Raw genomic sequence first — 22051 nt, forward strand, 5'->3', positions numbered from 1 at the left:
TACGACTATACACACACACACACACACACGCGCGCGCGCGCGCCTTGGAAATCCAGCAAACCGTCAGTTTCCATAATACAAGCCGAATCGCATGACTCACTCGAGGCAACGCATCGAAAGCTCAAAAATCCCTGAGGAATTCCAGCCGCACTTCGAGAGAAGCAACGATGCATCGAAACGTCAGAGGCAGAGAAGGTATACACAGAGAGAGAGAGAGAGCCGGGGTCGCCTGGTCGGCTACTATTGATTGGAAGGTGGCAATGGAAGGAGCGCGAGAGCTGTCGGCGCAGGTGTGTATACGTGCGCACGTGTATAGAGCCGCTGAAAAAAGGGGGAGCTTGAAAAAGCTCCTATACACATTGTCAAAGACGTCGCAAGCACACACGTAGGAGAAAAAAAATTTGTGTAGGTAGTGTGCCGTGCTATTCTAGAGAGAAAGAGCATCGACGAGAAGACGCTCAATATCACTTGACCCACTGCGGACTCGAGGTAAAGCTTCGTTTGCCTGCATGATCCTGCAGCTGCTCCTCGCGATTTTCGGCTTGACTTAAGACGGACGAAACTACGCGGGGACCGAGCTTGCGGTGTGTTTTGAGATATGTGTGGGTAGAGAGCTGAGATGCATTGTGGGCGGATGAGTTTCTGGGGCTATAGGGAGAACTTTTTTTTTGTATAAATATTCATTGCTGTTTTTAGTGGCCTGGAGCGAGTGCTTGATGTAGCGGGTTGAGGTAGCCTGTGAATGGGAAGCTTGTTATAAGGCTGTCTGTGTGTGTGTGTATTCTGATGAGTTAATTATTGTGAACTAAATCTATTTTTATATATAGTAAGTTTCCAACTTTTCTAATTATTGACTTCACTCAAATTCAATAGATACATACTTGTAACTTCTAATGGGAATATCGTTATGCCCACTCAATCTCCAATAAAAGACGTGAGCGTTGGTATTGGAAATTAACAAAGGGATGCCAGCCCCTATACTACAGAAAGGTTAATCCAAACGTTATGGCTTTAGATCGCAATTAACGGGGCGACCTGTAAACCCTAGAAGTCAAGAGGCATTGTCCCTATGGTATATAGATACACGTAGCTTTCGTTTTTAGATTGGAAATCGCCACGTGCCAGGTGAAGCACTATTGAGGGGACAATCGCCACGTGGCGCGCACTCAAAGGTAACCGAATACAAGGACTGACACGCGAGACATAGCTTTCGTTCCTTTTTTTTCTCTGTTCCTGCGTTCACCACCGCTCGAAATACGAATCGGAATCGATCAGACAAGCCACCGCCAGACGCAAACATTCTGATTTACCGAAATAACTCTGGGCTTGCGGACAGTCTGGAACATTGATTAATTTTCTTTTTCGTAGAGGATCTATTCCACCAGTGTTCGGTTATCTTCTGTATCAGCTTGAATAATACAGCTTCTGTTGGATAATCGAATCAACGTTTTATGGATATCACGCGTATTTCATGTCGCAGTAAAGATAGGACGAACTTTACGTGAGTTAAAAATGCACCGATTTAGAAGTAGGTCGCGACACTTAACAGGTACGACCTCCTCGGGCTTATTCGACGTCATAAAAAATTCAAGTCCGAGTAAATTAAATGTCGAGAGAGCAAAACGAATAATTTTTTTCTTCAATACCATAACGACTTACAATTCAGTTTCTTGGATCGTGTTTATGTCATTACAATAGACGCAGTCGCTATTTTCCTTTGCAATTTATTTTACTCGCTGAATAGAGATGAATTTTAACGGGAAGTAAACACTCCCGAAGCTTTTGTTCAATATTTATTGAAAAGCAGCCAGTGCAATACATCGGAAAATGTATAGAAAATATATAACAACTTTTTAATGGTTACTGACAACGAACTTCAGTTCCTTTCAAAATATAGAGATACTAAAACGGTACAGCTACTTTGTTCTGGCGTAAAATGTTGAGAGCGTTGAGAAACGATCGATAATCAAACTTGGGTTCCGCTACATACCCGACTGCAAAACACTTGAAAAGTACATCGAGCTCATTCGCGTTAAGTGCGGAAATAATTTTTCTGACGCTAAGGGCTCGGATTAATTGGTTTTTCGTCACAGTTCCCGAGTTCACTTGCTTATCGAAGTCCTGCGAAAGTTACGTTACATATTGTAAGCTAAATTAAAATAATATCCGCATATATATGAGCCATTCTACGAGAAGTCGGACACTTTACGGTCGAAAAATCGAGGTCTTGTATTGATTGATTTGAGGGCACACTCACCAGACCAAGTTTTTACATATATATATATAAAATAAAGAATAGCTCACATATCTGCTTCAATAAATAAAAATGTTGTTCCGACAAAATTTTAAAAGTAGCTCAACGTATAGAATGTAATTATGCAGCGTAAAGTTTTAAATAAACTTACCTTAAAAACTTCTTCCAAGTTACAGTCAGCGTACGTGGAGAGAACATTAAGGGTCCGCATGAGTATTTGCCGTTCGTCGAAATTCAAAAAGGAACGTGGAGTTGCTTCAGACGGTACGTGCCTGACAGGACTAGCCAACGGAGACTTTTCCAGGTGTCCTTGCACCATCGCCCCTTCGACCACTTGAGAAAACTTGCAGTAATCGATATAGCCCGGCCTAAACACACATTTAAGAGAAAATGAGGGCCAAAGTGCATGTATGTAAGATACAAGCTAAATTTTTTCCATGAAATATTTCATCGTCGACTCTTACCTATCGGAAGCTGTAAAGTGATCCATAAGAGTATTCACTTCGGTACACGTGAGATCACACTTAAGCTGATCAAGACCTCGATGGAATTCTAATCTCGTTACAACTTTTTCGTTCCTCGTATCAAACCGCCTGAGAAATTCGTTCACCTGCAAGACAATTTAAAAGTTTCATCATGGCAAAAAGTTTCATGTAATGTTAGAGCTCGACATCGATTTCACTCTATATGCAAATATGATATTACAATTATGAATCCAATATAGCTTTTGAACGAATTGGCATTAGAAGATTAGCAAGATAAAAAGTCTGTTAGTTTTGTATGAAAACAATGTAATGCTAAAAATGAGAAAAATGAAAAAAGGAAATGTTGCATTACTGAATTTTGTAATAACGTGGATGCACATACCTGTATTCCATTGCATACGGCCTTTGCTTTTATTTTTGCTAAAATTAAATCGATATCCTTCTCTTCCGGAGCTTCACTTCTTTCAAGCTGCTTACTCGTACTCATTCTACTTTCTGATTGCTTTCCGTCACAGTCTGGAAATTCATCCGCAAACTGTTCCAATTCACTTACGAAATCTAAATAATGAAATCCGATATCGTTATTGTACATAAACTCCAAAGATGAAATTTCCCCTTGTGTTAGTGGAATCGCCGCAACAGCTAAAGCTTGTCTCAATTGAGCTCGAGAAACGTGACCTCGATTATTTCTAAAACGTCGAAGGATTTAAAAAGGTGTTTTTGACATGTAAACTTCATCACATTGATTTCTATATAAAGTAAGAAATAGTTCTTACTTATCAAAATCTCGAAAATATGGCCTGAGGGAAAATCTTCTTTCTTTGACACGCTGGATTATTTTTTTGAGTGTCCTCTCATAAATTGCTTTCATTTCTTTTTGAGATACATTTTTTAAGCACCCCCATTCTTGATGGCCTTTGCGAGGTAGTGTTTTTACTTCTTTTGAGGGTGAAATGACTTTGCAATTCGGATGCTTGTGAAGATGTTTTATGGTAAATACTGCAATAAAAAATATCTATACTGAACTATTTTCAAAGCTTTTTTGTAATCAATTTAGCGAATAAAAATAAATTGAAGTCTTTAAAGGAAAAATAGAACGTAATATAAAGTTACATCCAAATTAAAATCTTGGAAAATTTGTAATTCTTTTGTTTTTTTTGCTCAAATTATTTAAAAAAAGTTTTGAAACTTTCAGGAAGCTCTGAGTGATATATAGAGTTTTGAGCTTTTTGACAAGTTATGCATTAAGCTGTTTACTTTGGATCAGATTTATTTTTCCAATTTTTCAAATCACATACAATACTTAGAAGTCTTATCTTTATACACGAGTCTCTTATCTCAATCATTCTAAGAGCCAGTTATATAATCAACGTACAAGAGTAAGAATAAAAAATTCGCCCATGTAATTACATTACAAAGGTGTAGTGAATAAAAACTACAAGCGCGATAACAAATATTTTTCTTTTCGTTGATCGTATGGTCTCGGAGACGCTCGCAATCTGTATATTTCGGTATTTTCCGACTTAATATTGATCATTTGGTTATTTGATTTTGTTAAAATTGCAAGAGCAATTTATCAAAAGCATTCTGCTTAATAGCTAGCAAACAACTATAAAAAAATAGTCCGCTGGGGACTGTACAAAAAATTAGTTGTTTAATACAATATTTTTCGATACTCATTGCGACTTACTAGCTAAGAACTTATATACTAACATCACAGTGAGCGCTTAGTTTTACAGATTGGATTTCCACCCGTATTTATCCCTTTCATTTTTTTAGGGCCAATTTTTCAAATCACATACAATACTTAGAAGTCTTATCTTTATACACGAGTCTCTTACCTCAATCATTCGATGTGCCAGTTATATAATCAACGTACAAGAGTAAGAATAAAAAATTGGCCCATGGGGGGATCGAACCCGCGGCCTTCGCGTTATTAGCACGACGCTCTAACCAACTGAGCTAATGGGCCTTGATATCAATAAAAATTGTTGTCAAAAAAATATATATACATATATATTTGAGCTTTTGTACGCGCTATTAGTGATATTTGAGCTAAGTGTACTTTATTTTTATTGTAGTTAAAAGTATCACAAGGTTCGATTTATTAGGACTAAAATTAAAAAAAAGCAGTTGCAAAATAGAAATATCTCGAAACAATTTACATACATCAAAACTTTACATAACATCAAAACTGGGACTATGAGCTCCAACAGCTTGATTCTTTCGACATAACAAAAAATTTTTATTTCTATAAACTAATTAGAAAATGAAAATTTTGGAGCTCACAACCCCAGTTTTGGTGTTATCATCCGGATGGTACTTCCATTAATGGTCAGATAACCTATATATAATAGGCGCATAAGTAATTTTTAAAACTTTGAATTTTTCAAATAACTTGATGGATATCAATAAGTGTTATCAACTATTGTTAGAGTCCAAATTCTATACTTTATGAATTGTTATCACAATCTTATAAAAGCTAATAAGTTTTATGAACTATTATAAGCATGAGATTATTTAATAAATAAATAATAAATAAATAAACAATAAATTTTTAAATAAAAACAACGAAATGATAGTATAAAAAATGATCCATTATCATAATTTATATTAAGTTAACAAAATTTTTTTTAATCAAAAAATAATTTTTCCTCAAGAGCTCAAAATGTAATTTTCTTTTCTATGGTCTAAAATTTCTCCTGGCATCAAGGCCCATTAGCTCAGTTGGTTAGAGCGTCGTGCTAATAACGCGAAGGTCGCGGGTTCGATCCCCTCATGGGCCACTTTTTTTGTTATTATTATTTTTTTTATACATGCACTACCTGAATGGGCTCTAATTTCTAAGTCAGGCCATCTGAAAATTTTTACCTCTGGTGTATTTTTCCAAATATATTTATTATTTTTTCATAACCACATTAAACAGAGCAAGAAATATGTATCTTACTAAATAATATTGTACAACAATATTGCCGAAGGTTTATTTCAAAATATACAATTAATTAAATTGTTATAAAAAACATTGTTATTTTATTGAATATAATATCATAAAACCGTAGGTCAGTAGAATTTTTTTTTCTTAGGACCTGTAACGACCTCTGTCTCACATAAAAGCAACTTCGATTCATAAGGCGGCATTACCATCAGTAGGCAGTGCTACTGATAAGGCAACTAAAAAATCATTCGTGGAGAAAAAGTTTGCTTATCAACGTTAATGTAACTTTTTAGAATAATAGTATTGTGCAACTAGGGGGGAAATTCGGCTCTTCTTAATAAGGGTGATAATTTGAGCACGAGTGATTAGTTGAGGGCTTCTTAAGGGGTCCAGCCTGGGTTAAATCCAACAAAAAAACAACAAAATGTTCGTCCGATAAAAATGTATTCTTTTCACGTAAATTAAAAAAAAAACAAAAAATATCTAATGTAAATATTTACACTATACACTATTTCTCCCGAAAAATATCATATATATACCATACAAAATCATTGACCAAAATTCATGACATTTTAGTACATAAATCTAAAAATCATTAATTAAATATTATCATCCATACGTTGTATACGTAGCTAATAAATTTAATTAATATTTTTCACACTGTACTTGTTGCCAACAACATTTAGTTAATGTTTTTTAGACATTTTTTTCATTAAGTCTGAGGGAGCATGTTTAAGGTACGTTTTCAGCCCGGGTAGAGTAAAGAAGACGGTCCAGATCTTTCACAAATCCGTTGCAAGTAACTAAAAACACTTATTTATATAATAAAATATCATTAATTTTGGTCAGTGATTTTGTATGGTATATATATGATATTTTTCGGGAGAAATAGTGTATAGTGTAAATATTTTTTGTTTTTTAATTTATGTGAAAAGAACAAATTTTTATCGGACGAACATTTTGTTGTTTTTTTGTTGGATTTAAACCAGGCTGGACCCCTTAAGTGTAGGCTTCCACTGCTACATTTCCTCCCGCTCCCAGAAAAACTCGATTTTCATTTATTTATCATGCATGATTAAGAGACTTTTTCTTGCGTATTGATGAAAAAAAAATGAAAAATATTGTGCAATGCCAGTACATATATATTTACCTTTCAACGTATAGATAAAACTATATATTAAATACTATTTATCATACCTTGCTCAATATCGTCTTCAAAAGTTCTCCAACAAATTCTTTCCATATCATTGGGATCTTTGTAAAAAGCTATTAAATTTTCAATTTCCTCTGGAGCTAAATAAAGTTTTCCGAGACCAGAATTTCTCATTTCGTCGAAACCTCTTTCAAATTGATTTTTCGTTATTCTTCCTACATTAAATACATCATAATCCTAAAAGTGACGGATTTTTTATCAAGTGTATTTATATTGAACTATTCCATTGCTTATTGAATGCAAAAAAAAACCTGAAAATACTGCGCAACGCGTATTCTATTTTTCAAAGCATGCTCTTGAAGTCTCAACATGATTTCCTGGATGTCTCTTATTCTTTTTGAGTTGGGGTCGAGAGGTAGAAAATGTAATTGCTTTGGAAATACGCACGCAGTCTTTATTTTTCCAATTTCTGGTCGTGATAGTTTAGGTAATTTTACTTCTATTATTCTTCCTGGAAAACCGTCTTTCAAATCCTAGAAATTATTATAGCAAATACGGATAGTAAAACGCTAATGTTACTATATTATGCCTTCTTTCAAAGTATTACAAACTATGGTATAATTGCATGGGGTGGGGCTTATAACAATTATTTGAACTTAATTCAAGGTATACAGAAGAAAATACTTCGAATTATAAATAAAAACTGGTATATAACACAGAACCAACCTCTACCTATAAGGCAAATGTTCGAACTAGAGTGTATAGTATATCATTATAACGAGTTAAGAGGCAGATATATAAGAAGTACAAATAAGACAAGAAACAAGAATCTACCATTGCCTAAAATTGATGAAACAGTAAGCAAAAAAAGCAACTATTACGTGGCTGTGAGTGTATTTAACACTCTACCGAATGATCTCTAATACCTATCAATAAGTAAAGTCTCTATTAAAAGAAAACTAAAGATGTTTATAGGAAAGAATTATCTTGGCTCTATAGTGTAGTTTTAAGTTTATTAGTATTAATGTTTATGTCATCCCTATGAGATGTAGATTGTAAGAAGTAAACAAGTAAAAAACTAACACTAGCTATGGGTAATTTCAATAGTAATAAGTAATAAAGTTATTTAAAGTTTACGGCGTACGGCGTACTGCAGACTTATTTACAACAGTTTCAAGCTACGAGTAGATTAAGAAATATGTATAGAGTAGTAAATATAAATTTCAGTAGAAATGGAGGGAATAATAGAAGAAAAGTGTTACATCAACATGATGTGAGTAATGTTAAAAGTTAAGAACATTAATTATGCACGGGGCTAACATAAATACATTTCAAAATTGTTTCGCTCGAAGTAATCATGTCAATACAGTCAACTTCGATACAGTCTGCTAAGATGTATGAGGGATAGTCTAGTTGCAGGCGCAAAACGTGATGCCTTGTAAGTGTATCCACGTGAAGAAATGTGTATGTTTCACTTATAATAAATATGCATCGCAGTATTATCATCGTGTATGAAAATTCTCTTATATGTGCATTTCAATTACTGTATAAAATGGTTCCCTGAACATTTCATTATTATCACACAAAGTAATATTTAAATATTTTAAAAGAATAAAAAAATTGGTATCATAATAATATTATGAAAAGGAAATGTATTGTAATTTTTGGGTTCGTAAAAATATTCGAATTGAAGCAACATAATTTAAAACAGCTCACCCCGCCTTTGTCCAAACACTGGTGTTTTTTTAAGAAATCTTGAATTTCTTCAATGGTTTTTATAAAAGCAACATAATTTACTGTATAACTATCTTTGGCGAATTTTTTAATCAACAAGTTCATTTCCTCGGATGCCAAAGTAATGTCTAAAAAATATAACAATCTGGCAAAATGAGCATAAGACACGACTCCGCAATTTTTAGATATCTGCGAAAATGAAAATAATGTTCTACAATTTCATTTAAAAATATTTTGATTTTTCGTACCAATTCATAATCTTGGAAATAAGGCTTCAAAACGTGTTTCCGCCAATTTACTAGAGATGCTATTTTGCTGAGAATGATTTCCAATCGTCTTTGTTCTGATAAACTAAGACAGTTGGTTTGTAAAGCGTCTTCCCATTCTTGTCCGGTAGTGAAAGGAAAATTGCTTTCGAATTGTGGATCTATATCGATACACAAAAAGCATTTAACGATACCGCAATATTAATATTAATGATCACTTTACTGATTGTAAGGTTTTCTATCAAAACTAAACTAAAATTTATCATTGTAAATTAGACGAGTTTTTACAAAAGACACATCATATATTTCTTAAACTGATTATATATCTGTTGGAATTGCCATAGAGAAGCCTCATCTATTTTTTGTCTTAGTTTATGTAAGATTGAAATACTGTATCGAGGAATATGGCGATAAAACTAACACAAGCATAAACTAGATAATCTATATGTTCAGCAATTTAAGATAATATATACGAATTAATATTTAAATATAATTATACAATTTCATACAATGGAATCAATAGTGCATGAAAATAACCGATTATAATTTCACGGAAATTCTTATGCAGATCATTTCTTACTATTTTCGTGAACGACGGCACAGAACTGAGCGTAAAAAATCCGCCCATCTTGAGTACGAAAATAGTCAGCGAGCTCGCAAATTTCTTGATTTGAAAGGCCGATTTTCTTACCCAGAGGCCCACTTAACACAGCAATGAAATTTTGCTCTAAAACGAAAATGATATTATGATTTAACTAATCATTTGAAACCTATCTGTTATATTTTATCAAACTTGAGTATATTTTCTACCAGAAATTAGATGATTCCCTTGAGTGTCGAAAGAGACGAAGCAATCCCAAAGGTTGGCACGTATTCGATTCAACGTCGCTCGAATTTTATTGCAAGTTCGCCAAACGCTGTGCATTTTTGATTTTTTTTTTTAATTTTCTCAAATGTAGATTTGTAGCTAAGCAAAATAGAACTTTCTAAATAGTATTCAGTGTATGAAAAACATGCTTTTGTATTTATTTATTTATTTTTGTTCAATATTGCAAATTATTTTACTTGATAATTTATTTCTTATGCAAAGCACCAAAAATTAACCTAAAACTGTAAACAACAACCAAATAAGAACAAACGACAACTTCTCATCATAGCTACATCTATAACTATTCTATCCTAATAAAAGTTCCGAATATTTAAATAAAAAATAAATTCAAAAAGTACGTTCGTAAGTAAAATTATAGACGTAGATTTTTATCTACAAAATACATAACAAAAACACTCGTTTAATTATCAAACGTAAAAATGGGCAGGGTAAGTAAAAGTCATTACAAACAAGCCGAAAATAGATATTTTACTCTCTATAGAAACTCGAAATGTTCTCAACGAGAACACATTCCGAGGCCCATTAGAATATGAAACGAGATAGAGTAGAGCACGTGGTTCGACGACTGTCTAACGCGTGCGTTATCTCATTCTGCTTACAGCTTATACAGCACAGCCACGTAATACCCTCTTGAAACTTATGCTGACGCTTCGTCCCTTTATCAATTTTCCGTTATTATACCTCTCAAAAAATTCATCCATATTTAAATAGAAAAAAAACGCAATGTTTCAATTTACCGTTTATAAATAGTTTGAATAAAGCACGTAAATAGGACACAATTTTCGCCCAAGTAATTCATCAAAAACCAAATCCTCAGGATACATTGACCCGACGCGCTACAAAAACTCCTCAACTTCTCTCGAGAGTCTCTGCCCTCTCTCTCTACCGCTGCTGCGAGAGAGAGAGAGAGAGAGAGCCCAAGCCTCTCCGCGAAATAAGCGCGAGCAATGGCAAGGTCAGAAACCTTGCGGCGAGATCTCTCAAGAGTAGCGTAAAAATAAAGCGGCGAAAACAGAGAGAGAGAGAGAGAGAGACGCCCGAAAGTCGGAGGAAACGAGGTTGAGCACCACCACCACCGACGTCAAATTTTACACGCGAGCGTATGCAAGAGAGAGAGAGAGAAACGCAGACAAGCAAGGGGGGGAGAGTAGTAGAGTATAGGCACCTACAACACAGAACGAGAGACTTCCGGAAAGAGAGAAAGACGGCGCACATAGCGCGCGGGACCTCTAACACGAGGCAGCCGAACACTTTATTGATTTCCGGTGCGTATGCGCGCCACGCACTTTCAGCCCCGTGTCTGTGTGTATGTTGGTAACGGCGCCGAGCTTTCCCATTGGCTAAAGCGACGCGGCGTTGTGCGATCGCAGCGCCAAGCGGGGCTGAATTTTCGCCGAGAAAAAAGCCGGGAAATAACGATGAGTTTTCTTTGGCTTTTAAATTTCCGTTCGGTGAAACGTTATACGGGGCGACGTTGAATCCGCTTGATTTTTCCGAATTTCTGACAATTCTGTCTTAGAGGCGATTTTTTCAAGTTCCGGACGCAAACCGGCCGGAGAGAGAGCCCCGTCGATATCAGCGTACACACGTCGCCAGTGACGTAGCTCGGTGTCCCGGGGCCATGTGTCCGACCGAGTTTTTCAATTTCTTTTTTCTCCCGGTTAAACAAACTGCTTCGATATCACGGCAGTTCTTGTTTTTCCACTCGCGTCTATGCTATCATAACGCGTTTACCGGAGCGAAATGCGCTCGTCGAGTATTATCGCGCGTGGAAAGGCGATTGCAGCTGTTTGCGTAAAAGCGAAACATCGATTGCGGGAGCCAAAGTCCACGGATGAACGCGTTCAATCATCCCTCTGTGTGCATAGAAAATCGAAGAGAGCGAAGAGAAAAACACTCGCGTATCGATCGTTCCTAAATCGTATCTCTCTCTCTCTCTCTCCCTCGAAAATCGTTCGCATGTGTCCCATATCGATGCAGATATAATATCGAGCGCTCCCCCATATCTACACAAAATATAGTCAGGCGAGCGCGGAAAGTAGCGCGCGGGACCAGCGTCTCAGTCTGGTAAAATTCCAGGGGAAAAGCGGGCACCGCGCACAGCTAGCTCCGCTCCTACGCACACCTCCGATTGGCCAGAGAGAAGAAGAGGGACCGCGGCGAGCCGATTACCCGTCGTGCCTCGCGCGCTGCGCGTCTACCCCCACCCTTCTCTAGCGCACGGACGCGCGTCATCTCGTTGCGGCGCATACGGCGGCTTGCCGCTTCTCCCCACGGCATCGACTCGGCCTTCTCCATTCGGCAGCCGAGCAGTTCGGACGCAGGTCGACCAAACTTCTCTCCCCCGATATATACACTTAGTTTTCATTCGAATCTCGGCCCAGTCGTACACACACGCACACGCCGGTCGATCGGTCTATTTACTCGCGGTAGTAGATAAACGTGTCCGAGAAAGAAGCAACGATGACCGAACAGGAGAACAAGGACTTCAGCGAGGATGTCGCCGAGCAGAACTTTGAGCAGAACGGCGAAGCCGAGAACGGAGGCGGTGGCGGCGACGCCACGGAAAACGGCCAGGAATCCCAGGAGGACAGGTAATTCAACTTTTCTTTCTTCCGCATTTTTAACAACGACTCCAATTCAGACTCTTCCACGTCCTCGTATTCGAGTGTGTAGAGTTTCGCGTTTTTTTTCTCTCTATGAATTTCCCGTGGGTGGAAATCGATAGCTTTTTTTCTCGCGACAAGCAAGCCGCCGCCGCGTCTTCCGGGAAAGGAGTCACACGACGAAGCGAGCGAGACGCGCGCGTACCAAAGGGAGAGAAACGCAGAGTCACGATTCGACGCTCTGTGTGTAAGTAGAGGAGAGAGAGAGAGAGAGAAAGAAAATGGCTGACGCGCGTCGGTGGCGGCCCTGCTACACTCGGTCTCTTGTCCGCGCACGAATCCAACGGCATCGCAGGCTAGATTAACTTTCAGCGAAATCCACGCGATTCCACGGAGAAAGCGGATCTCTCGCGAGCTGCTGATGCTCGTCGTTTTCTCGGGGGACGATTTGATCGCGAGCAGCAGCGTTTCTTAATTGTTTTTTTTTTCTCCGAAAACGCAGTTCGTGGATGGGCGATAACTCGCTAGTTGTATACACGACGCATATTTAGAGAGAGAGAGAGAGCAACAGCGATGCCGTTCAAAGTTTCTGCGAAACACGATGACGCGCGATAAATGCGTGGCTTTGTGGTAAGTTCGACGATAGAGAAAATGGCGCACGTATACGCGAATGTGTATTCCTTCCTTCTGGCTTGGTCACGCGCTCGCGCGGAAACTCTTCGGTTGGGGCTCCTTTCTTGCGACGCCGCGGCGCAGCCGTCTGTTCAATAATGGCGTCGTCGCTTGCTTTGCTTGCTTGCTTGCTTGCTTGCCGCCCTGCACTTATACACGAGCGTCCGATTTTTCTCGTACATCTCTTTTTACACCCCCGCAGTGGCGGCGTGCATTCGGGCGAGTCGGAACGAACATTGACTTTTTACCTCGTTTTTTCGAAGCGATTTTTTGTCGAGTGAGAGAGAGAGGGGATTGGTATGCGAGGAACGAGTCAATTTTCCCTCCGACTGAGCAAACAATTTTTATCAGATTTTACTGTCTCTAACAATACTCTGATTAGTATTATCATGACTATTATCGATATAAATACTGGTTCTTTTGATTGTTGAGAATTTCTGACTATATATTTTATTGAAAAGAGAAAAAAAGTTCAATATTCGGGGCCGTAGAACAGTAATTGAAAGTCTAAAAGTTTCACTAAAGTTAACGGTAAGTTTGAAAGATTAATTAAGAATTGGATACTTCAATATCATTCATTTGAGATGAAAAATTCATTGACTATATATATATATATAACGTATACGTTTCAACAGTAAGTTTGCAATTTGTACTTTATCCGTATGTTAAGCTCTTAATTTTCATGTTTTTGAACTTTCGTTTTTTTTACTATTTCATCATGCAATGTAGTTTTATTTTGAAAAATTTTTTTTAGATTTGTAAGCTTCAATTTTATAATTATGGAAGTATAAAAGCTGTTCTAAGGAATTGAAATTGTTGAGTATACACATACATTACACATACACAAACATTATTGTCTAACTTTGCAGATGATAAAATTTGGAAATTTTGTGCATGAATGTTTGTTGCAACAACGTGAGTCTGTCAATTGATTCGGCGAATATTTCATGGATTTAACTTGAGTAATAATTCGTAGAAAAAGAGATTATTGGAAAAAAATGCGATAAGTCAAACCCTTTTTTTAAAACTTATTAAATTATCCGATTCTATTACTGGGAATTGATGTTACAGTTTTCTGTCGTTGTTTATTTGTAGAACTTAAGTATTAAGAGTCAATATATTGTACGTTTCAATAGAAATTCTGTGTAACTTGATACCGTTCAAATATGAAATATCTTCGTATTCTGGAGCATTTTTTGCAGCTGTATGTTACTTCGAGATCGAGATACCGAGAAATACGCTCTTGGACTACTTGTGATCAACGTTCGCTTCTCCCACATCAATTCTTCAAAACTCCATAACTTCAGATCTTCAATTTTATTCACCGCGTAGCTTTCAAAAAATAATGAAAATGCAGAATGAAAAATATAATATTTAGTATATATTGTGCTGCAATCTAACTAGTTTTACAGATTCGTGCAATGAGTTTGCTAAGGTTATACAATGTTGGAACTTTGTCTTAGAATTTAAAAACTCAATATTTTTCAGAAATATTCAAGAGGTTGAAAAAAAAATTGATAATTTTATTTGAGATGATCAAGTAATTAAAATGTTAACAAAAAAAGTGCTGATGTAATGTTTAGATGGTTAAAAATAGTAAAACTTGAGAGAAATGTTCTTGAAATTAGAAAATTTTTCAAACGTTATATTTTGTTTGAAAACTATAACAGAGACAAAACATGAATGTAAATTTGCAACATGTTGAAACAAAAACTACTTTGGGCATTCATGAAGTGAACACAGATAACTCAAGTAGTCTTCCCAATACTATTAAATAAAAAAAAACGTAACAATTTTTCATCTTCCAGTAATCGTGACAGATGGTTTTTTTTCTTAATATACTACAAATACAAGAATAAAAAAGGACAATATTTATGCTGCATTTAGTTGTATTCAAATACTAATTAAAGATTGTAAAATAAAAAATGTATAAAAGGTAGTTTTGAGAACTAGACCTTATACACTATTCAAGTGTATAAAAAGACATTTTTAAATGTTTAAAGTGATAGTGCAATTTTTAAATTTGTGTGCTCCTAAGGTTTTCGACGCATTCAAAATTGACCGTGGATGTATTTTGTATATTCAAAATATTTATAGAGTTCCCTTTAGTACAAAAGTGCTTGTAGATGATATCTGGATTTTTCATGACAATCTTTGTAAATGTAAAGCGTCGTAAGCGCTCTCAATCTTTTAAAGACAATAAATGTTTCAGGCGACATCTTATAGATTGACAATGTAAATTTAACATATTATGTTCAGATAGTCCAAAAATGCATTTCGAGTTCAGAGTTTTTAAAACGCCTCAATAAAAGTGCCATTTGCATCGTGAGCCGGAGCACAGTCTCATTAGTAGCAAAAGTAAACTGAGGTATCAAAGTAAACGTCTAAAAGTCTAAAGAATCATCCAATGATAATGGTATAGGAGCTTGGAACGCCACTAACCCAATTTGTGTGGCTTGGTGTCTGCAGGTGGCAAGCCAGCGTGCCAGCAAATGGACCTGTGTGATGAAAATGGTGCTTGCCGATGGCTGCTTTTGCGGCTTCAACACCTGAGAGCAACAACAAAATGGCGATGACAACTCTCGGAAGCACTTGCCTCCACGGTATTTATCAGCAGCGGAGTTCAGACCTCAAATTCTTTGTTAAAAAAAATATACCAAGTGAAATCCAATATTTGATACGCGTGTATATTTGAAACTTCGCTTTGACAAGAATTTCAAATGTTCTAAACGTAAAACAAGGGAGAAAAGTCGTGAAGAACTTTTGCATATAGTAAAGAGTATATACAAGTGATTTGGATCAATTTAGAAGACTTAAGGCTATATTGCAGCAACTGAGGTTTAAATACAGCACTACGATTTCAAACGAAATGCATTTTTTCGAGCACTAAAAATAGTTTTAAATATAATTAAAAATTTGCGATTCGACTGGTTTCTTGTAAAATCCGTAATTTTAATTTTTCTTGTAATGCTATGTAACTTGTAATTTTGATGTAACTGTAATTATTTCTTAAAACTTTTAATTTTTACAGTATCTTGTGGTTTTTGTTATTGTAACTATTTGCCATTCGATGTATCTGTGATAATGTCATAATTGATAAAATCAATTAATCCTATTGAAGCAGTGTGCTGAACGATCACGAAATTAAATTTTTTGCGGGATTCAAATAAATAAAGCGCTGATTTCTTTGACAGGGTTTTTTTAAGATTCTTCCTTGCATTCCAGGAGTCCAACTTAAAGCTTTACAAATCGAAATTTAATATTTATAGCCTTAGCATCATAAGTTTTTTTTCTTTCTTTTTTATTTCGAATTGGACGAACACCTGTTGGATTCATTCAATATAAATTAAAGACTTAAGATTAAAAGTCCTTGGTATTCGTCAAACTAATTTAATTTAAAATTACCTTTGCAGGTCCGCTCAGGGCAACCAGGATTCGCTGAATGATAGGTACTTCATTCCATACTTTCTTGGCTTTCCTTCATGAAATTAGTTTTAAAGAGTACATTTTTTAAGTGTTGAAAAAGAGGTTTCCTTTTAATCCAGCAGATTTGAAACTTCGTTTTGCTGACATCGATAACCTGATAACTGTACAAGTTTTCATTTTCATGTAATTTAATAAAAAAAAAATCTTATTGCATTGTTTTTAATGAATAAATATGAAACTTTTAAGTTTTATTTTCAAAATAAATATTGCCTATTACAATAAATTTAAATACTAATTCAATGCTCTTTCAGAGATATTTTCTATTGATTTTTTCAAATTTAAATTAAATATTTAATAAACCAGGATAATAGTAGCAGTCTAATGGGCAATTAATCTATGCAATTGAACTTGAATGGAAAACTTTCAAAATCTGCTTGTTTCACTTGACTAATACAAATATTTTTTCTGTTTTGCAACATGTAGAAAGCTGTTCGTTGGTGGACTTAGCTGGGAAACGACAGACAGTGAGTATTTTTTTTCAACTACAGCTTTGATCGTTTAACTTAAAGAAAGTCAATTCATTTCGTGTTAAAAGTTTGTATAAGCAATGATGATTTATCTTAGGACACCTTCGGACGACAGAACTGGCTCTGTTGTATGAGACGACAAGAATTTTCTGAGCTTATTTTGAATTCAAAATTTTCTTCTAATTCGAAATTTAAATTTGACGAGTCGAAACTGTAGTACAACCATTATGCTATTAGCAAACGAAAAGAATTTCACTCATGGGAAAATTTTTTGTTTCAGAGGAATTGAGGGATCACTTCAGCACATTTGGTGACATTGAAAGCATCAATGTCAAAACCGACCCTACCACTGGCCGTTCAAGGGGATTTGCCTTCATTGTTTTTGCCAAGGCAGAATCTCTGGATAAGGTAAATAGTAGTAAAAATTTATTAAATTTATGCGAAGAAATGTTGAAAATTTAATATGATGATATTACAAAGTCAGTTCTGCTACTGAGTGGCAGTGAAGAAAATCCTTTCCTGAAGTTTTTTCGCTAAACAAAAGCATTTAACTTTATTAACACGCAACATAAAACTAAGCACCAATTTCTTTTCGTTTTCAGGCTATGGCACATGGAGATCACATCATCAACAACAAAAAGGTTGATCCTAAGAAAGCAAAGGCGCGTCATGGCAAAATCTTTGTCGGCGGTCTTTCGACAGAACTTTCTGATGATGACATCAAGACCTTCTTCTCGCAATTTGGAACAATTGTCGATGTTGAGATGCCATTCGACAAAACGAAGAACCAGAGGAAAGGATTCTGCTTCATCACCTTTGAGTCTGAACAAGTTGCTAATGAGCTGCTGAAGACATCGAAACAAACCATCAGTGGCAAAGAGGTTGGTTGATTGAAAATTGAAAATAAGGATTTAATCGTTGTTCCAGAGCTTCCAATAATAATTACAATTTTCTTAAATTTAGGTCGAAGTAAAGAAAGCCACCCCCAGGCCTGAGATGGGAGGCATGCGCGGTATGGGAGGTAGAGGAGGCCGTGGTGCTCGCGGTGGCCGAGGCCGAGGCTTCGGTGGTCAAGGTGGATGGGGCCAGGGTGGTTACGGAGGCGGTTACGGCCAGGGTGGCTACGGTGGTGGCTACGGCGGTGGCTATGACGGATACGGTGGAAACTATGATTACTACGGCGGTGGCTACGGAGGCTACGGCGGATACGACTACAGTGGATACGGTAATTAATTCAAATTTACAACTTCATTCTCTTTTTTTCTTCATTTTTGCATATAATGTTTTTTTATTATTCATATCAAATCAGTTAACAGGAGTTTCATTACTCTCTCATCCTCATTGCGTGTTAAGAATTTTTTGAGATTCTTTTATCTCGATTAACTTGAGTTTTCTTCCAAATTTGCTAGTGCTTACTGTTATTAATGTGGGTCTATTTATTGCGTCGTTGCTTTCATTCAAAATTACGGATTTGAAAAATAGTTTCTGTTCTCAGAATGAATTTTTTATCGCATCTTTGATCCGTAATTTTGTCAATGTTCATAGAATAAGGTTTAGCAATAGTTTGTACATACATTATATACATATATTCATAATTTTTAAACGAATATAAGCATTATTTAGGATAAAGAAAGTACGATCATGTGCGCGAAGAGGCGTCATAAACAGCCGATTCTTCTATAATCTTACTATATTGAAAATATGAGAAAATGAAAAAACCAAATAAGAAGTTCATAACTAGAAGACTTACGGAATTGTCTTTTGTTTTTGCACCGTATGTTCCATGAAAATGCAGATGGCTATGGATATGGCGGTGGTAGTTACGATGGTGGCTACAGTGGTGGGCGCGGTGGTGCACGCGGCAAAGGTACGCATTAGCGTTCCTTTAGTTGACTTCCAACTATTTAATACAACAACCACATTTTCCAGTTCTTTGTCTTCCATAGTATTCCGTCTTGTTGGTCCAACTTGATTACTTTTTTCTTTAATATATACTTTAGTATGTTTTAAACCAATAGAGACACGTTCATTTATAGCCTTATAAAACATGTTTATAACACATACCACATACCGTTTTCTTACCCCTCGCGCACATGGCTCGACTCCGATTCAACGGATCAGTCATACCTTTTGTTTTGATATTCTCTTCCACTAAAAATATTAATTTTTATCACCACCAAACACTTCTTCAGGTGAAAGTCATAATTAACGTAATTTTATTACGCATCTAATAACGAAAGAATTATCCTTATTTAAGTGTGTACTATTTCATTATAATTTGATGCGTTATAAAATGGTTATAAAAAAACGCGTTCATACAATAACATCTATTTTTCCATGCATGTTATGTTTACCATCTCCTGCTTACCCAGCTTTAAAATATATATATATATATATATATTCATTATCACTGTGTACTGTTCATACACGTGAAAAAAAAATAATGAAAAAATTCTATGGACAAGAAACAAGCAAGAGTATGCAGAGCATTGTTAAAATTGTAAGTTCATGCAAGATTTGGAGATTCACTTTATATGGTAAAATATTTCATTGGCAATAAAGGGATAAAAGGAGAGAGAAATTTTGCCTAAATTATTAATAAAACAAAAGAAAAGAATCTATCGAAAAAAGAGCGAACAATCTGCAGCTCTACTACCTTAGCCTGTAGCCTCTCGATAGAATTTTCGTTATCTCTTGTTCCTAAAAAGTTTCTTTAATTTCTAATTTATCTAAGATATTATTTATTACACTAGTGCGTAAATGTTCCAAATACTAAATGCGTTTAATGTAACAACTACATTAATTTTAATTTCCTTATCATTTGATTAATTAACGATTGATCGAATGATTGGTATAAGCTAGTAAAATAGTGTATTGGCTTTTTAGTGACGTAGAAAGTTGATGTTTCTGATAAAAGTCGTATAGTAGAATCTTGTCTAAAACATTCGACTGGTTGTGTTCCAGGAGGCTCAGGCTTTGGCGGAAAGCAAAGAGGTGGCGGCCGCCAAAACCAGAGGCACCAGCCCTATTAAAGACACATATTTTCTTTCGACCGCGATGCCACTTGCATCGTAACTATTGGTGAGTTTCTCTCTTTTTTCTGACCTTTGGTTTTACTAATCATTAATTTATTTTTTGTTATATTTTTTTTCACTTAAGCATATATATTTTATTCATTGTTATATGTATAATTCTCCTATTTTGTTTGAATGTATTTTTTCATTATTTTTTATTCTCGCTGTAACGCGTAAATTATTTATCCGTGTCTCTATTATTGCTCTTTATATGTTGTTGGTTATTTTTGTGTCTCTACAGGCGCCAATTCTATAAACTAATATAATATTGTTACTGATTACAGGTCACCCATCCTATAACTCGTCAAATCATCATTCCATAACAAAGCCTCGTCATTTTCAACAAGACTCCCAAGCGCAACCGCGTAGGCAGTACCAATCATCGACTAAAGTTAATCATCGTGCATCATAGCCGTCGAATCATCATCATTCAGAAGCATTTTTGACAAGAAAACTAAGCTTTGCCAAAAAGCAGCAATAGCTCGCTTTGTCGCCTCATTAGAGGTTAATCGAGCACTATTTGTATAGGCTTAAGAGTGACGCAGAATCAGTTTCGTCAACTTTTGCGCCTATAATTACTGTATTCTGTCTTCGATTTATACACACCTAAAACCATGTGACACTAGCCTTTTAACTAAAATATGTTATGTACATCCGAAGTTCAAATGCGGTAGTCGCAGAAAAATGTATATTGTCAAATAATTTTTCAATAATAACTTAATTTCAGTATTTTTATGTTTTTGAATGAAACTCACAAAATATTTAGATAATGGCTCTTTCGTTTCACCGTGATTACATTGTCGTAATCAACACCAAAAATTAAGGGGGGGGGGATATAATACAGTTGTAGATACATTATACAAATCTTTTATTTCTACGGCGGCAGAAGCGAGTTTTGTACAAAAACTCATCAAGTCATCAGTCTTAGAAAAGATTAGTAGCATATAGTTAATCGGGGTAATCGTGAAGATTAAAAAGCTTGTATTACATCGTTTAACATGTGTAAGTTTATTTTAATTTTGTTTGTAACTTAGTTTGAAAGAAGTGAGAGCGACAGAACTAATTGTAGAGAATTAAGCAGGCAATGTACTTTTTACACGATGAAGAATGAAGTATACATCAGAAAAACTGGGGGTTAAAATTTTTCAGAATTCGAAAACAGTCGATTTTCGAGATTAATAGCGGTTCTAAATCAGTTTTTCTGCTAAAGTGAAACAGACTGTAGGTAAAAAAAAATCGAAAAAAGTATGTCGTAAAAAGATGATTGCTTCCTTTATTATATATTATTATTGGTAAGAACTAGATCTAAATAAATTCATTTTGTGTATATAAAAATTAAATTCATATTTATTTTTCTCACACCACCTATAGAACTACCGATATGATTTTATCGTTATATTCTTGCTTTGCAATACTGAGTCACCTCTTATTCGATCAAACGAACGATTTTTTATTAACGTCGGTATACTTGCAATAGCATAAGTATTAATATTTACTATGAGTATATACTTAATTTTACACAAAGCACAAGTATATTTTGTCATCGATCTGATATAGAAGTACAATAAAAATTCGCAAAAACCAACAATCCACTCGTATTCATTATATCTCTCGTTCCAACAACCAAGCGCTCGAATTTCCAAAACAATCGATTCAAGTTTCAGTGCGTGCATGCGAGCAGAAAAGAAAACGAAAAAATTGCAAGGTATATAAATAGGGATACGCGGATTTCTACGAAGCCCGAAGAATTGTCCAATTCTGCGGTGTTCCAAAATGTCGGACCAATCCCGCGCAACATCCTCGACGATATAAGATTGTTCCTCCTATCGCACAGCACTCGAAACGCAGAGTAAAAGAGCCTATACAGGTCACTCGTAAGCCTGAACATCTCAGAAAGTAAAAAGAGCGGCAAATTCGTAAGGAAAAAGTTAAGAGATAATCGCAACGTTGCGAATCCCGAGATATCGTAGTTAGGCCCTCTCTACAACAAAAATTTTTCTTAAGTATCGGATGCGCGGCCAGCGCAGAGC

General features: G+C 35.8%; 2 protein-coding genes and 2 non-coding genes across 14 annotated transcripts; 2 read left to right on the forward strand and 2 right to left on the reverse strand.

Annotated features, from left to right (window-relative positions):
- Positions 1–1780: 1780 nt before the first annotated feature.
- LOC100170120 (uncharacterized) lies at positions 1781–9971 on the reverse strand. Of its 2 annotated transcripts, XM_031930263.1 has the most exons (12): positions 9893–9971; positions 9638–9794; positions 9408–9554; positions 8810–8988; positions 8544–8750; positions 7139–7360; positions 6872–7064; positions 3516–3738; positions 3122–3428; positions 2719–2864; positions 2406–2622; positions 1781–2121 (listed from the first exon to the last, which is right to left on the reverse strand). In XM_031930263.1, exons 2-12 carry the CDS (start codon positions 9750–9752, stop codon positions 1903–1905), a joined length of 2175 nt encoding a protein of 724 aa, XP_031786123.1. In that variant the 5' UTR covers positions 9753–9794; positions 9893–9971; the 3' UTR covers positions 1781–1902.
- On the reverse strand, positions 4638–4711 carry TRNAI-AAU. Its single transcript has one exon. It is a non-coding gene; the product is annotated as a tRNA-Ile (tRNA).
- Positions 5452–5525, forward strand: TRNAI-AAU. Its single transcript has one exon. It is a non-coding gene; the product is annotated as a tRNA-Ile (tRNA).
- Positions 9972–11960: 1989 nt separating the features above from the next.
- LOC100120768 (RNA-binding protein squid) lies at positions 11961–21606 on the forward strand. 10 transcript variants are annotated; one of them, XM_032599422.1, is made up of 10 exons: positions 11972–12310; positions 15464–15597; positions 16408–16443; positions 16904–16944; positions 17228–17355; positions 17550–17828; positions 17911–18172; positions 18743–18814; positions 19912–20028; positions 20306–21606. In XM_032599422.1, the coding sequence occupies exons 6-9, from the start codon at positions 17553–17555 to the stop codon at positions 19977–19979; spliced, it is 678 nt and encodes a 225-aa protein (XP_032455313.1). In that variant the 5' UTR covers positions 11972–12310; positions 15464–15597; positions 16408–16443; positions 16904–16944; positions 17228–17355; positions 17550–17552; the 3' UTR covers positions 19980–20028; positions 20306–21606. The 10 variants fall into 10 exon arrangements, with proteins under 10 accessions (XP_001600539.1, XP_008209992.1, XP_008209996.1 ...); XM_032599423.1 differs by lacking the exon at positions 11972–12310 and adding an exon at positions 12981–13525; XM_001600489.6 differs by lacking the exon at positions 15464–15597 and having other exon boundaries at positions 11961–12310.
- The last annotated feature ends 445 nt before the right edge of the window (positions 21607–22051 follow it).

The sequence above is a fragment of the Nasonia vitripennis genome, chromosome 4 (genome assembly GCF_009193385.2).
Source record: "Nasonia vitripennis strain AsymCx chromosome 4, Nvit_psr_1.1, whole genome shotgun sequence".
NCBI classification, from domain to species: domain Eukaryota; kingdom Metazoa; phylum Arthropoda; class Insecta; order Hymenoptera; family Pteromalidae; genus Nasonia; species Nasonia vitripennis.